The 14348-nt window shown below is 34.4% G+C and overlaps 3 protein-coding genes across 4 annotated transcripts; 1 reads left to right on the top strand and 2 right to left on the bottom strand.

The window, feature by feature from the left end:
* The first annotated feature begins 1848 nt into the window (after positions 1-1848).
* LOC106311706 lies at positions 1849-3706 on the top strand. Its single transcript, XM_013748969.1, has 6 exons — positions 1849-2373; positions 2476-2627; positions 2703-2798; positions 2871-3002; positions 3074-3337; positions 3414-3706. Exons 1-6 carry the CDS (start codon positions 1941-1943, stop codon positions 3564-3566), a joined length of 1230 nt encoding a protein of 409 aa, XP_013604423.1. The 5' UTR covers positions 1849-1940; the 3' UTR covers positions 3567-3706.
* LOC106311717 (acetylornithine deacetylase) lies at positions 3629-6112 on the bottom strand. The gene is made up of 9 exons (XM_013748981.1): positions 5769-6112; positions 5038-5282; positions 4859-4967; positions 4649-4787; positions 4528-4585; positions 4417-4434; positions 4199-4324; positions 3963-4116; positions 3629-3867 (listed from the first exon to the last, which is right to left on the bottom strand). Exons 1-9 carry the CDS (start codon positions 6078-6080, stop codon positions 3727-3729), a joined length of 1302 nt encoding a protein of 433 aa, XP_013604435.1. The 5' UTR covers positions 6081-6112; the 3' UTR covers positions 3629-3726.
* A 5382-nt stretch (positions 6113-11494) lies between these two features.
* On the bottom strand, positions 11495-14141 carry LOC106292281 (probable transcriptional regulator RABBIT EARS). 2 transcript variants are annotated; one of them, XM_013727891.1, is made up of 2 exons: positions 13417-14141; positions 11495-11690 (listed from the first exon to the last, which is right to left on the bottom strand). In XM_013727891.1, the coding sequence occupies exon 1, from the start codon at positions 14080-14082 to the stop codon at positions 13474-13476; it is 609 nt and encodes a 202-aa protein (XP_013583345.1). In that variant the 5' UTR covers positions 14083-14141; the 3' UTR covers positions 11495-11690; positions 13417-13473. The 2 variants fall into 2 exon arrangements, with proteins under 2 accessions (XP_013583345.1, XP_013583340.1); XM_013727886.1 differs by having other exon boundaries at positions 11495-11673.
* Positions 14142-14348: the final 207 nt, after the last annotated feature.

The raw sequence follows: 14348 nt of genomic DNA, 5'->3' as shown, positions 1-14348 counted from the left end.
ATGGCCGACGGAATTCCGACGACTAAATTTTTTTGGATTTCGTCGGAAAGTTGTCAGTATTCCGTCACAAATGTCCGACGACCTTGGTGTCCGTCGGAACCTCCGTCGGAATTCGGTGTGTTTTCTTGTAGTGAGACTAATCCACGAAAATTGCAATCATAAAAAAGCATGTACTCTGAAAATTCTATAATTAAATAATATACTTTAATATTTTTTAAAGTCATGCATTGTTAATAAAATCTCTACATTATATTTATAAAAACATATAATTTTATTCCATATTAGGATTATATATGATTTATAGTCATTACTGTGAACAGATTTATTTAAATAATTATGTGATATATGATATTTATAACTTTCAAATATAATATTTATTAATGTTAATCTATTGGTTTTAGCATTTATTGTATATAAAGTATTTTATTTTATATGTAAACTGATTTAAAAATATTTAAATTAATATAATCTCACTTCAAAGAAAATACAAATAGATAAAATATTCTGATTTTAGCAAAATATTTATGATTTGTGAATAGTTGTGATCTTCGTTAAACAGTTGTTAAAATATGATTTGCTTAAAATACAATTTCGGTGGTTTTGGTTCTTATAGTATGCTGTTTCTTTTAAAGATCATTAATTATTTAAACATAACTATATCTAAATTTAATATATTAGACCATTCATATAACATGTCTAAAAATGTAAGGGATATTCATATTCTCAACATTTTTTTTTTTTATGTTTGATATGTGTTATAATAAATGGTCATTTTGATGTGTTTATAAATAGAGTATGACAATTATAAATGTATGACAAAACTGAACAATATATTAATTAAAATTTATTTTTTCAAAAAGATTAATTAAAATTTAATCATATGATATTAAGTTTGGAAGAAGGTTGTAACTACTGACTCTTATGACATATAATATTACAATTATAGCAAAATGACTAAAATTTAGAGAAAAATTATTGTGTGGCAAGTTTTAAAAGTGCATAATAATTATTTATAATATTATTTTCTCTGTTGAAAATTGTCATTTAAAGTTTTTTACGCATATTAAAAAATACTTAAAATTTTTATTTATACTCTGTTCATACATTAAATATTTCTCTCTATTTAATTAATACACTAATAAAATAAGATTAAAATGAACATTTATTTTAAATTATGCATTAAAATACAAAACGACATTTTTTAAAAACAAAAATAAAATCTAAAATGATATTTTTAAGAAATGAAGGAAGTATTAATTAGACTGAAACGTGATTCAGAGAATCTTAATAAGTTTTTTTAATATATGACTTGTACACCTACTAGACGAACAACGTCTTAATTATTATATATATATACACATGATATATTTTACATTTTAAATTTTGTTCTCCATTATTTTTAATTTAGATACTAAATAATTATAGGACTTTATTAAAGATTTATAACTTAATTTATAAAAGGTTAGTGCTTTAAATTAAAAACTGTAGTTTTCAAAAATAAATCTTTTTCAGATTTTTTCCAATTTTCACAATAAATATATTATTTTCTAAGAAAATTAAGATAAGATCTGAAATTTGGATCACCGTTTAGGAAAGCATCGGCACTAAGGCCCGTTAATTTGAAATAAAGCCCATTAGAGTTTCACGCAGGAAGAAAAACATATATAGTGACGTGTAGACATGTAAAAGCCGTAGGTAGTCAAGTCGAAGTGGAACTTCGTCAGTTTCGAGTGGTCTCTATTAAAAACTCTCCTTAACCGTTAGATTAATTATGTCTATATCATCCGACGGTCAGGAGTTTTACATTTTAAATATTAATTTTGAAAAAATAGAAATAAATACTGATGAGAACAGAGTCTCTCTTTCTCTCTCTCTCACACTAGATGAAGAACAGAGTCTCTCCGGCGAATTCGCCTGAGAGCTGTCGCGTGTAAAATCTAATGGGTCTTCCTTTGTTGACTTGTAGTACGACAAGAGTCGCTTTCTCCTCTTCTTCTTTGTCTTCGTCTTCGTCTTCGTCATGGTTCAAGAGTAGTGATCGTAGTTATAGGCATTACGAGTCTCCGGCGAGTTCGAGATCGGAGCTTCGGAAGCGTAGCGGGAAGAGAAGCAGTCTTTCGTTAGAGAAGTCGAGGGGAGTTAAAGCGTCTTCGTCGGGACAGAGTAGCGGCGAAGTGATCGACGACGGGGATGCGGCGGCGGCGGCAAGAAGTGTAGCTGTGCCTTCGGGAGATGTAACGTCGGTGGGAAGCTTCGGCAGCGGGGTGTTAGCTGGACCGTCGGGAGAGGTGACGTCAGTCGGGGAGTTTGTCGGTGGAAGCGGCGGAGATTGGGATAAGATCGGTGCTGTTGTTAGGCTGAGTTACGGAATCGGTGAGTCAACTCGGTGGTGATGACTGATGGCAAAAGTTTTGTTTTCAAGTAAATTAAAGTTTTGGATTATTTTTTAAATTTAAAATATAAAAAAAAAAACAGGAATATACTGTGGAATGGCTGTGGCGGGAAGGTTTATATGTGAAGTAGCAGGAATCGATTACACAGGAGGTTTTAATGCTTCTTTAGATGCTATTATCGCTGGTCTTGGTTATGCTTCTCCACCTATCATGGCTCTTCTCTTCATTCTTGATGTAAGTTAAAGAGTTAGGACTCTCTCTCTCTCTTTTAATGGTTTTGTGTTGATTGCGATTGTTTTCTTGTTTTAGGATGAAGTTGTGAAAGTGTCGCCGCACGCTCGTGCCATTAGAGATGTTGAAGATGAGGAGCTTCGTGGCTTCTTCCATGGAATGTCAGCTTGGCAGGTGAAATTAACTCTCTTTTAACAAAATCTTTTGAAACTTCAAGAACTGGTACCATTGATGTGTTTCTTTTAGTTTATCTTAGTAGTTGCTGCAAGTTCGGTGGGAGAGGAGCTCTTCTATCGCGCTGCGTTTCAGGGTGCACTAGCTGATATATTCCTAAGAGGCACAGATCTCATCTCAGATCCTCGAGGAATGGTCGCTTTGGTATGCTCTCTCTCTCTCTCTTCTTTACCTTCTAAGATTCCAAATTGACTTGAAACTATTGAAATTTACAGACTGGACTATTGCCTCCGTTCGTACCGTTTGCTCAAGCGTTTGCAGCCGCTATTACCGCCGCTCTCACTGGCTCTCTCTATTACATTGCTGCTTCACCTAAAGACCCGACTTATATAACGGCACCCGTCTTGAAAACTCCTTCTGCCCGTGACGAGCTCAAGCAGTTGTTTGCAGCGTGGTACGAGAGGAGACAGATGAAGAAGATCTACTCTCCTCTTCTTGAAGGGCTTTTGGGTCTGTACTTAGGCTTTGAATGGATTCAGGTACTTTTATATTACCGACTCATTCTCTTTATCGACGTTAAAAGGAATCATAACTTGAAAAAAAAAAATATTGCAGACAAACAACCTTCTTGCTCCTATCATCACACATGGCATATACTCGGCTGTTGTATTGGGTAATGGACTCTGGAAGCTTCACCATCACCAGCAAAGACTGCGCCTCCGGGTACATAAGCTTGAAACTGAAGGTGACAACAACAGTTCAAGATAGATTAAAAAATAAATGAATAAAACACTACCCTTTTGTGTTTAAATTGTCTTTTATGTATTGAACCACCATTGACTTGTACAAATAGATAGCAAGTGTTTAGAACCAAATAAGAGAGCAGCCACTTGAAGCTTTTATTTTTATTGTCTTCAAAGTAAAGTGTTTAGTCTTGTTCAAGTTGAGAAATGATCCTAACGAAGACATCAAAGCCTTGGCACATGTCTGTAAGAAGACAGTACTCATTCTTTGCATGATATGTAGCCATGAGGCCGAATCCTGAAGTTTGCACATCGAAACCTTCGTCCTACAATCGATTTGAGAAAAGAGTAAATTGCAGAAGAATCTGGAAGGATCAGACTTGAGTCTAGTGAGGTTAAGGGGGCTTATCTAATGGATTACCTTCAGGTCTCGGATAAGAGGCAAAGTACCGGTGATTGAGTAAGGCTTCACGTGCCCGACGACTTCTTTGGTTGCGTTGCAAAGAACGTGATAGCCGCGGGAATCAAGATTACATGCAACTCCAGCTGATGCTTCATCAAAGCTTAACGTTAGCCTGCAGGAGACAATTGAGACTTTGTTAACAAACAAAAAATGAGAGAAGGAATGAAATCAGGTGTAAGAGTTAGAAAAAAAACGAACCTTCCACGTAAGTCCCATCTGGTAATACGTACTTGGATACAGGACCACGGGTTGCGAGATTCTCGACGTTAGTGTTTATGTCGTCTACATACTCTTGCAGCTTCTTCATCACTTCCTTCACGCTGCGGAAAAAACAAGGGTTAGTTCTTTAGAGTGTGTCTAAATGCATAGAAGAACGAAACAACTATGGAACCAAGAGAGAAGAGAGACTTACTCATAGAAAGGAGTCAACCTGAAACCAAAAGAACAGAGAAAAAAGTAAGTAAAAAAAAAAACTGATGAGACATCTCAGTTTTACAGTATTCACAACTTAGAAAAACATAACCTGACATCACCGGAGACGGTACATTCTCCAGGGATTTGATTGATTCCTCCTCCAGGATCTGCAAAAATCCTATTGGAGTTAAGTAGACACAACATTTGGAAGTCATTACTCAAAAACTTACAGCTCCATTGTGTTGGCTTCATGGTGGATGGCGTCGCAAAACCATAAACTTTCTCTTGTGGGTGAGGAGGAAAGTCTCTGTAGAACCGGGATTGAATTTCTTTAAGCCCTTCCATTCCTAACTCCATAGCGTTAATCGCCTGAGCATAAACACAAGATTAAAGGATTCAAATGCTGAGCTTGCAGCTTCACCAATTTAACAGGACCATACCTTGTGAGCTAAACCGCTGTGGAAAAGCTTTCCACTGAAATGAAGCTTCCAAGGAATCATACCACCCGTTCCAATACACGGCTGCTTATCCGCCGTATCAATCCAAAACCTTCAAAAACAACTCATACATCAACAACAGCTTCATACAACTCAAGAATATTTTTAAAAAAAAAATTAACAATGGTCCGGATTTGAGCTTATCGAGAAGCTTGTCTTTAACCAGCATGTCCACACCAACACCTGGAATCGAAGAGTTCTCTTCACTAGCAATAAAAACCGCCACCACCGATGATTTCAACGCCGGTTTAGTCTCCCCGAGCCTCTTCATGAGCTCAGTCACAAGAGCAACGTGACCAAGACAATCCGTAGTCCCACGGCCTCGAAGCTTATCACCATCTATGCTCAGCGAGAAAGGATCAAACTCCTACGAAAGAACAATCAAACCCAAAACAGAGACATCTGAATAAAACCATAACCAATTAAACCCTAGAGTACACAAAAGAAGATAAAGATCTCAACTTTGGATCAATCCGCATAAACCCAAGAGGCCAAGACTACACAAGAAGATAAAGATCTCAACTTTGGAACAATCCGCATAAACCCTATAGTACACAATGAGATAAAACTTTGGAACAATCCGCATAAACCCTAGACTACACAATGAGATAAAGATCTAAACTTTGGAATAATCCGCATAAACCCAAGACTACACAATGAGATAAAGGTTTCAACTTTGGATCAATCCCTATAAACCCTAGAGCACAAAATGTGATAAAGGTTTCAACTTTGGATCAATCCCAATAAACCCTAGAGTACAAAATGTGATAAAGGTTTCAACTTTGGATCAATTCGCGTAAACCCAACATCTTAATTCTAACGGGCACCAATCAAAACCACGAAAAATGATCACCCATTCGTCGGGATTGGCGGTGACGACGTCCATGTGCATTCCGACGAAAGACAAGATCTTTCCGGGGACAGATCCTGGGTACTCCACGATGAGGTTGCCTCTTCCTGAGTGATACGCCACATGATTGATCACAAGAGGACCACCACCAGTTTCTGTGCTGTAAGGACGGAGAGAATCGAGGACGTGGTTTACGATTCGATCCTCTTGCGGGATGAGCTCCGGCGGATTGTTTTGGACGAACTTGGATTCGCCGATGAGTTTCGATAAGAGTGAAACGAATGAGTCTTTGTTAAGAGAGCCTACGGATTCCATTGTTGTTGCTAGCACACAAGAGACAGAGAGTCTTAAAGCTTCGGTTACGTTAACCACACAATTTTATACGGAAGTATATATAACTTTTTTATCTTTTTTTTTGGATAAAATATATTCATTTTTTCAAGTAAATATATTAATTGAAAAAAAATGTAAATTGTGAGCTTATTATCCTAGGTCGGAACAAGTTGATAGAATAACTTTTTACGCCCCCATGTCCATCTCTGTCTAGATTGAAAGGCACGTATATTTTTTGTTCTACAATTTTTTTAGAAATTTAATTTTCATATTTATGTTTTTTAGTCATATTTGTTTTTTTATAATTATATTTTTATAATTTTTATTATTATTATTAATAAGATATTTTGATATTTATATTGAATTTGTGATGTTGCATAACTATAAATTTGTGAAATATTATTAGGTAACAAATATTAATAACAAAATAAATACAAAAATATATTTGAATTCTAGATTTGTTGTCATATACGTATCCTTTAAAAGAGGAGGTAACTCATTATGTGAACTGATTTGCACGAAGAGAGATAACTGATTATATTATTGAAATATATTTGGTTATTTTTTAAATAGGTCACGGAGGGAAAAATTATTGGACCAATAATTTATCAATTGGTCATGATTCTGATTTAATAGAATAGATCCGTTAATCAGATAAAACTAGAAAAAAACACTAAAAACATGCTACCAACCCGCGATCTGATACTGGTTGATCTAACAAAACTCCAAAAAATTATATTAAATTAATAGTAAATAACAATATTAAATTATTTTTGTTATTAATAGCCTATTATAAATTTATATTTCTATTTATTTTAGATTTAAAATTTAATTATATAATAATATTTAAAATATTTTTGAATACTCAAAATCTTTATATATTTACACTGAACCGGCAGGCTCTTATATACATATAAAATAATTATAATGAACTTGTTAGTTTTTCTAAACCATGAACTGGTTTGTTTTTACACCAAGGAACTGAAAAAATATTTACACATTTATTGAAAATTCTAATGGACATATTTCTATTTTTTTGGTTTAGTATATTGAAACGGTTACCCTTAAAACCCAGCGTGTGAACTGAATTTAAATATCTTTTTGTTTAATATATATATAAAGAATATGAATAAGAGTGTATCAATCATTAATATGAATGAAAGTGGCATATTGTCGCATTAAACGTTAAGAATTTGCTTAATTAGCGTTTGTTATGTAAATATTAGTTGACCACATAGTAGTATTTTATTATCACACGCTCAAATCCATTATGTAATCGTCAAGTATATATTGTATGTGTTCGATAGAAGTGGGCTGCGAGAATATTGGAACCAAAGAGGAAGGAAGTTACCAAAATCAATATTATTAATTGTTAGTTATAAAATGGCCGGGTGTATAATAAATGGTTCCTTAGATAAAAGGATTAAATAGTTGCACACAACATCTATCAATCGGTCGTAATCCTAATTTAAAAGTATTGATGAGTCAGTTCACAAATAAAAGAACACAACAAGCTGTATTGGTTACTGACAAGGCTAGACGATCACACGTAGAATTCCACTTGGTAAAGCTTTGGTTTGGAACAGCTACACGATGCCTTACAAATTTTAGTTTCATGCAATGCAACTTTAGCTTGGTATGGGACAAAACCATAAATTGTTATTTATTTTTTGCTAATTTGTAAACTTCATTACTATGTAATGTAAGTTTTTTTTCTAAAATGTACTGTAAGCTTGGTTCAAGATTACTTGGACCACATTTTGCTTAATAGCATTTCTAGAATAATAGCATTTTTATTTCTAAAAGCCCAAAGGGTTAAATCCAGGCTTTCCAACAGTGACAAAGCTTGAAGTTAAATGATTATATAGAACAAGTGACAACAAATCAACAAATGAAGCTCCATAGCGAAAACGCTTCTTAATCCAAGATGCTTCAACAGAGGAGACAAACCATCAATTATACGAGTCAGTTTATCTTCTCTGAATGGGAGGAAAAATGTGGGAACGAAATTCGCACTGTCGATTTACGTTTAAATTAGGAAACTAGGAAAACCCTAATTGTCCAGAGGTCCCGGATCTCTGCGAGAGCCAACAACAAGTGACCAAGTAGATGCGGAAATCATGAAGAGATAACAAACGAGTTTAGAGAAAACAATAGATCTTATTTCGAATCCGCGTAAAAGCGTTGCGATCATTACAAGAGATCATAAAAGCTTTGGCCGCAAAGGCTGTCAGCAAGTTACCTAGTTCTAGCGGCCTAAAAGCTCAAACCTAGTTGAGTCGCAGCTCGATAACAAAAGACGAAAAATATACAGAAAAGTTTTTTCATTGATTTCGGACTGAACCTTGTTAAAGGCTGCCTACGTACCCCTTTCGAGGATCAAGCCGAACGTAGTTCAATTGACAGAGCTGGACAAGAGATCGAACTGCATGGGCGAGTTCGTCTAGTAATTGAGTGCCAGTCAAAGAAACCGAACTTGTCGAGAATAGAGCCTAAAGTTTCTAAGTGCAGAGAATTCTGAGTCTAAAAAGTTGTCCATGGTGTCTCTCGCCTAGGACTCCTTATATACTTGTTCCTAGGTCGGTTTACGCTTTTCCCCCTTCTGCCATTAAGCCGTCATAGCTTAAAAATAGAGATATTCTGTTTTTCCCGATCTTCGTTATTATTTTCGGAAACTTCACATTTATCCGCGGAAAATTAACATTTATCTTGCCTTACGAACCTAGCATAAACCGTCATACGGCTTATGGGCTTTTGGTTAAGAAATTGTAAGTGGGCTTTGAGCTTCGTCTTAGGTCTCTTTGGGCCGTCTTTGGCTCGAAACTTTTATTACGGTTTTTTCGATAAAAGCAAACTTCCCGCGGTTTTTATCGTAAAGTTTGACTGATGACTTCGTGTGACGGGAAACATAGAATAACTTAGCCGTGGTCTACGAGAGATAGCATTTAAAGAGTAGATGAGAATGCATGGATTCGTGTCGTATTGACGTTTTGGAAGAGCCCGATCGCTACATAACAACCAAGCCGTGTACGTGCTCGGTCGATACGTAGCGACCGAGTTTGGCTCGAGCTCAGTCGCTAGGTAGCGACTGAGCCGCATAGCGACCGAGCTGTGTGCGTGCTTGGTCGCTACGTAGCGACCGAGCTTTGGCTTGAGCTCGGTCGCTATGTAGCGTCCGAGCCGTATGCGTGCTCGGTCGCTACGTAGCGACCAAGCCTTGGCTCGAGCTCGGTCGCTACGTAGCGACCGAGCTTGGCTTGTCTGTAGTCCGATTGCCATACTCGAACTTGCCCGTGGTCGGTTCGGATACGTGTCCGTTCCATTGGACAATCGGTATTTGGTTCGATTTGAGATTTGAACAAGATTTTACCGCGAGGCTCTTCGTAAAGAATCTTTTTACGAAGTATAACTTTCGTGCAAAATGTTCATGCTGATTTTTACGAAGATTTGGATGTTAACTTCGTCGTGACCGTTTTTGACCCGAACAAGAAAAATAAAGAGGCTAACCTCGAGCTCGAACTTTGCATAGAGGCATGACCGTTTTTAGCATGTGTAAGTGGAATGTTGGAATAAGATTTAGAAAAAAAAAATTGAAACTTGAGTAGCTGTTTATACTAGTGCGTAAATTATGTAATTTTAAATTATATTTTTAAATGTAGGGCATATAATTTCAAAAATAGTAAAACTTATATAGATATGAAGCTATTAAATTTTAAAACAATTTTTAAGTATATTGTTATTATGATTTTTTAACAAAGTTTTAAAATAATTTGAGACGACAATGCATGGTATCCAACTTTTTCTTATTATTCTGATTATAATCAATTGTTTAACGAAGGTACAACTCTTAGTTGAGTTGGTACGTTGATGACAAGAAAAAAAGATCAGAAAGTTGTTGAGAAAGCTAAAAAACAAGTGATCGCAACTAACTTCGCCAATCTTCTTAAAGTTCCATAGATAGGTGAATGCTAGGGACAAGTTTCATTTACTGAAATTGTTAGAATTTAGAAATATAGTCTTAAGCACAAGTGCATCTCTGTAACAGGTAGAATCACCATTCCATTAAAAGGCCAGAGATAAGCTATCAATAATCTGAAAAGTTCACTTTAGAGAATGATGACGCGAGCTCTAAAAGTCAACGAACAATCACTACATATCTAATGAGTTGAACTTGCCATAGAAGAAAAAGTTAGCTTAAGCTTGACTTGGTGCGTGAGAAGATGGCGGCCAAGCTATGGCGAATAAGAAAGGTAATTCTTAAGACCAATGTCACTTTCAATTTGAATTAAATCAATTTCAGAAATCCCGAAATGAAATAGTCAAAGGATTTTGCCACACTGCTTTCGAGCCTTGATGGAGTGCAAATATCCTTTTGTGATGAGTAGTAGAACAAAAATGAAATTATTATTTGCATTTCACATAATGTATATGAATAACTTCCCATCTTAGGCCGTATTTTTCTGCATAAAAGCATTGCTGAATACTTAACTGAAAACTGAATATATAATACTTCTGTCAATAATTGCAAACCAAAGTTCTTTCGATTTATTTAAACAAAGGTGAAAGCGACAATGGATGGTTGATATGGGGGATTCGAACCTTTGCTGAGCATAAGAAGACATTGTAGTGAAAGAATCTTATCTCACTGATTCAATGGACTGTTCATCTCTCACATCCCAAATCCCAAAATGCCTCTTTAGTTTATTTATTTTTAACATCAATTTTTTTTTTTGCAAACCAACAAATACATATCTCAGTTTTGGTTTTTACACGAATCTTGGTCGGTATGTTTATGTCCTCTTTTAAAGCAGAAACAAGTAAATTTGCATTTTCTTACTTTAAAACCCTAATAACTGCTGATAGATGAACGCAAGTACTCGACAAAAAAAAGAAAGATGAACGCAAGTGACATAATTATAAAGATTTAAAATTTGGCATTGGATCTCTAAGTGAGATTAACTTAACCGGTTAGAGCAAAACTAGATATGGTGAGGAAGCGGGGACCAAAACTAGAAGAAGAACAACATAATAATGGCCTATTTTGAAATGTTTCTGAATTTCACTTGTGGGGGTCCGAGACAAGATAATGTCAAAAAAACATTTACAATTTTTGGTAGTTGTACCAAAATTCGGGTAAAAAAATTAGTGAAGAGAGAGTACTACTATATTGATATATTGAAACAGAAAATAAATAAATAAAGATGAATGTGGAGACAGAAATAGATCTGAGTAAGAAGCAACATGCAACGAATTAAAAAGAATTCACATGCCTTCTCTATCTCTTCTTCCATTTGTGGTCCTCAAATCTTCTTCCATTTCTGGATTCATGTTGCCTTTACCCGAAGTTTATGGTAACGTTTCTTTGTTCTATATATGTATTTTTATAGATTAAAACGAACTATAAGTATATATAACTGCGATCGAGAAATAGATACATGCACACACGCAGAAGCAACATCACCAAGAAAACTTAGGTAGAGGTAAGATCATTTTTCCTCAACATTAATCTCTATTCTCTCGCTTTCATAATGCCTTTCTCGAGCATTGAACACGTTACGCGTTACACTTGCAGTGCCTTCACGGACCAGAAAAACTTCAAGATCAAAGGCGTGTAATTAACATCACAGGTTATTTATGCAAAACATGCACAAAGCTTACAGAAAACTTATTCAATCAAAATTTTGATATTAGATCAAGTTTCACGTTACGTTATCCATAATCACTATCGAAAAGCACAAATAAGCAATTACGAAAAAATTGAAGTTGATTCAGATAATAAAAAGAAACGAGTAGTAATCTCTCTGTTATAAAAACAAATTTTAAATAGTATATATTACTTGAAATTAAATATAATTGATGAATAAAATGAATATATTAATAAATTTTATGAAAATAACATAAAATAAAAATTTCTAACATATAATCAGAAACAATAACAAATATTATTAAGCAGTTATTGTATAATTTTCTATTTATCGTAAAATATTTCAATATGTGTTAAAAGAGACATGTCGCAGTTATATTAATTATTAACTTTGAAATATAATACTTTGTATAATAGGTTGTCCAAAAAATACTTTGTATAATAGAATAGGATATGTATAACATGTGGATAAATTAATTATTTGAAACCTAAAAGGAATCATCTACAGAATATGTATATTTGAATTTAAATTAAGATTGCATTAGTTTTAATACAATTGGTAACACATAAGTAAGAAACCCCAAAAAACAATTAAAAGATTCGAAATAACTTAGAATGCTTTTTTTTAAAAAAAAAAAAAAGCAGTCCTTCTAACTGAATAAAGGATTCTAAACACATATTTAAAATGTCATATTTTAAAAAACTAAATATATTGATTCATAAGATATGAAATTTAATGAATCCTATAAATAAATATTAGTGGGTGAACTTTTAAACCGAAAGAGACAATTTTACTTTAATAACAAAATTTAGTTATATATCACTTATTACATTTCCGTTAAAACAAACCCAAAAAATATTATATAAAAATAGCTATAATATCTTTTCATTTTAGGATTAGTAATATGTATATCAGCGCAATACTCCAAAACCCTAAAGCATATGGAAATGGAAAGAACAAACTGTCTTCTTAAGATTATGGCAGCAAATTACTGGAAATTTTATTTTGTTATAAAACACTTCTTATATATAATTTGAAGACACTTATAAATAGTTCAAAAGTTTTGAGCTAGCATTCAAAAGTTATAGAGACATCTTTTAAATATGAATTTAATGTCGATAATAAAATATTCCATCCGTTTTAAGATAATCCATGTTTTAGAAAAAAATGTTTCAGTAAAATACATTTTTATATTTAATGTATTTTTATTAGATAATTAATGGTAAATTGTAAATTTTTAAAAATTAACTGTGTTTTAAACTTCTATTGGCTAAAATTTGTAAGAATAGTTAATCACAAAATAATACATTTATAAGCAAAATTTAATATGTTTTAGTAATATGTGCCAAAATTCTAAGTCATAGTCATTTTGTAACATAAAGAGTATAAATTGACTCCAATAAACTGTAGTTGGAATTCGAAGACAAAAATAAAACAAAACAGTAGGCCTAACATTTTCAAGAAAATCTAAACCGAGGAATCATTAAAACATGTATTTCTTAGGGATTTTCGAGATGCTAATTATAGCGTTTAAACACATCTGTAATTCAGGCACATGTATATGTGAAAGCAAGGAAGCCAAGCATGAAATATAATGGATTTAATTGTGATAGACAATTAAACCAAATTGAAGTTCAGAATTTCACACAAATGCAATTTAGGATGTAAACAACCTCTGTATGAATGGATATGGATATGAAAGGCCTCAAGTGTGTCACGAATGTGAAATGTCACGGTGGCCTGTGCCCTAGTCGAAGTTCAAGATCAGGCTCATTCACTGATGTTCTCGTCGTCTCTTTCATCGAGCCAGCTTTCTCATCATCTCCTGTCGGATATTGTATAAGCCTAGGAGGAACCTCTACCGACGAGTTCAACAACGAAAACTCAAGGTTGCTCGAAGGAAACGGCGTAGTACCATAAAAATTCACCATATCACTGGAATTACCAAACATGCCATTAGGGTTTTGCAATTGGTTGAAGTGGGACAAGCCTTCACTGTTACTCGCCGTGGATTGGATTATAAGCGTTGTCGACGGTGGAACACAAGAACTGAGAAACGTTGTCCTACCGCCTCCGCTGCCGCCACCGCTTCTAACCGCAGGACCTTGATGAGCCTTAGAGGCACGGTCACGGCGGTGGACATTCATGTGACCGCCTAAGGCTTGAGCAGAACGGAACTCACGGCGGCAGAAATTGCAAGTGTAAGATCTTGGAGGCCAAGTGGTACCATAGATGTTGCCTTTAGTGTCTTGCTCGAAAGCTTTCACTTCCCAAGATTCATCATCATCCTCCAATTCTTCGTTTTTGCTATGATTCCACATCCATGCACCACCGTGCATTCAAGGATGAGTTTTTTTGTTAAAGAAAAATCTCAGTAGAGAAGATGGAGAATAAGAAGAGAAGAGGATGGGGTTGATAGATAATGATGTAAATAATAAATATAGAGATGGACCCGAAATATACCAGATATGCCATTTATCTTTATCATTTTCAGTAAATGAAAAAGTATGTTGAACCATTTGAAATTGCACAGAGAGTAAGAGGATACAAAATTTGATTGTCAACTTTAAATTTACACATTTTAAATTAGCAAAAAAGCTTTTTA

This window comes from Brassica oleracea, chromosome C1, assembly GCF_000695525.1.
Source record: "Brassica oleracea var. oleracea cultivar TO1000 chromosome C1, BOL, whole genome shotgun sequence".
Classification (NCBI taxonomy): domain Eukaryota; kingdom Viridiplantae; phylum Streptophyta; class Magnoliopsida; order Brassicales; family Brassicaceae; genus Brassica; species Brassica oleracea.
This window is presented reverse-complemented; position numbering and strand designations above follow the sequence as displayed.

What these genes read in the sequence shown, in the direction of transcription:
- LOC106311706 (XM_013748969.1), top strand. Translation starts at nt 1,941, where the DNA reads ATGGGTCTTCCTTTGTTGACTTGTAGTACGACAAGAGTCGCTTTCTCC. An exon ending in ATGGAATGTCAGCTTGGCAG is followed by an intron (nt 2,799 to 2,870) that starts GTGAAATTAACT and finishes TGTTTCTTTTAG; the next exon opens with TTTATCTTAGTAGTTGCTGC. An exon ending in CTCGAGGAATGGTCGCTTTG is followed by an intron (nt 3,003 to 3,073) that starts GTATGCTCTCTC and finishes TGAAATTTACAG; the next exon opens with ACTGGACTATTGCCTCCGTT.
- LOC106292281 (XM_013727891.1), bottom strand. Translation starts at nt 14,082, where the DNA reads ATGCACGGTGGTGCATGGATGTGGAATCATAGCAAAAACGAAGAATTG.
- LOC106311717 (XM_013748981.1), bottom strand. Translation starts at nt 6,080, where the DNA reads ATGGAATCCGTAGGCTCTCTTAACAAAGACTCATTCGTTTCACTCTTA. An exon ending in GAAGCCAACACAATGGAGCT is followed by an intron (nt 4,586 to 4,648) that starts GTAAGTTTTTGA and finishes GGATTTTTGCAG; the next exon opens with ATCCTGGAGGAGGAATCAAT. An exon ending in CTCTTATCCGAGACCTGAAG is followed by an intron (nt 3,868 to 3,962) that starts GTAATCCATTAG and finishes AATCGATTGTAG; the next exon opens with GACGAAGGTTTCGATGTGCA.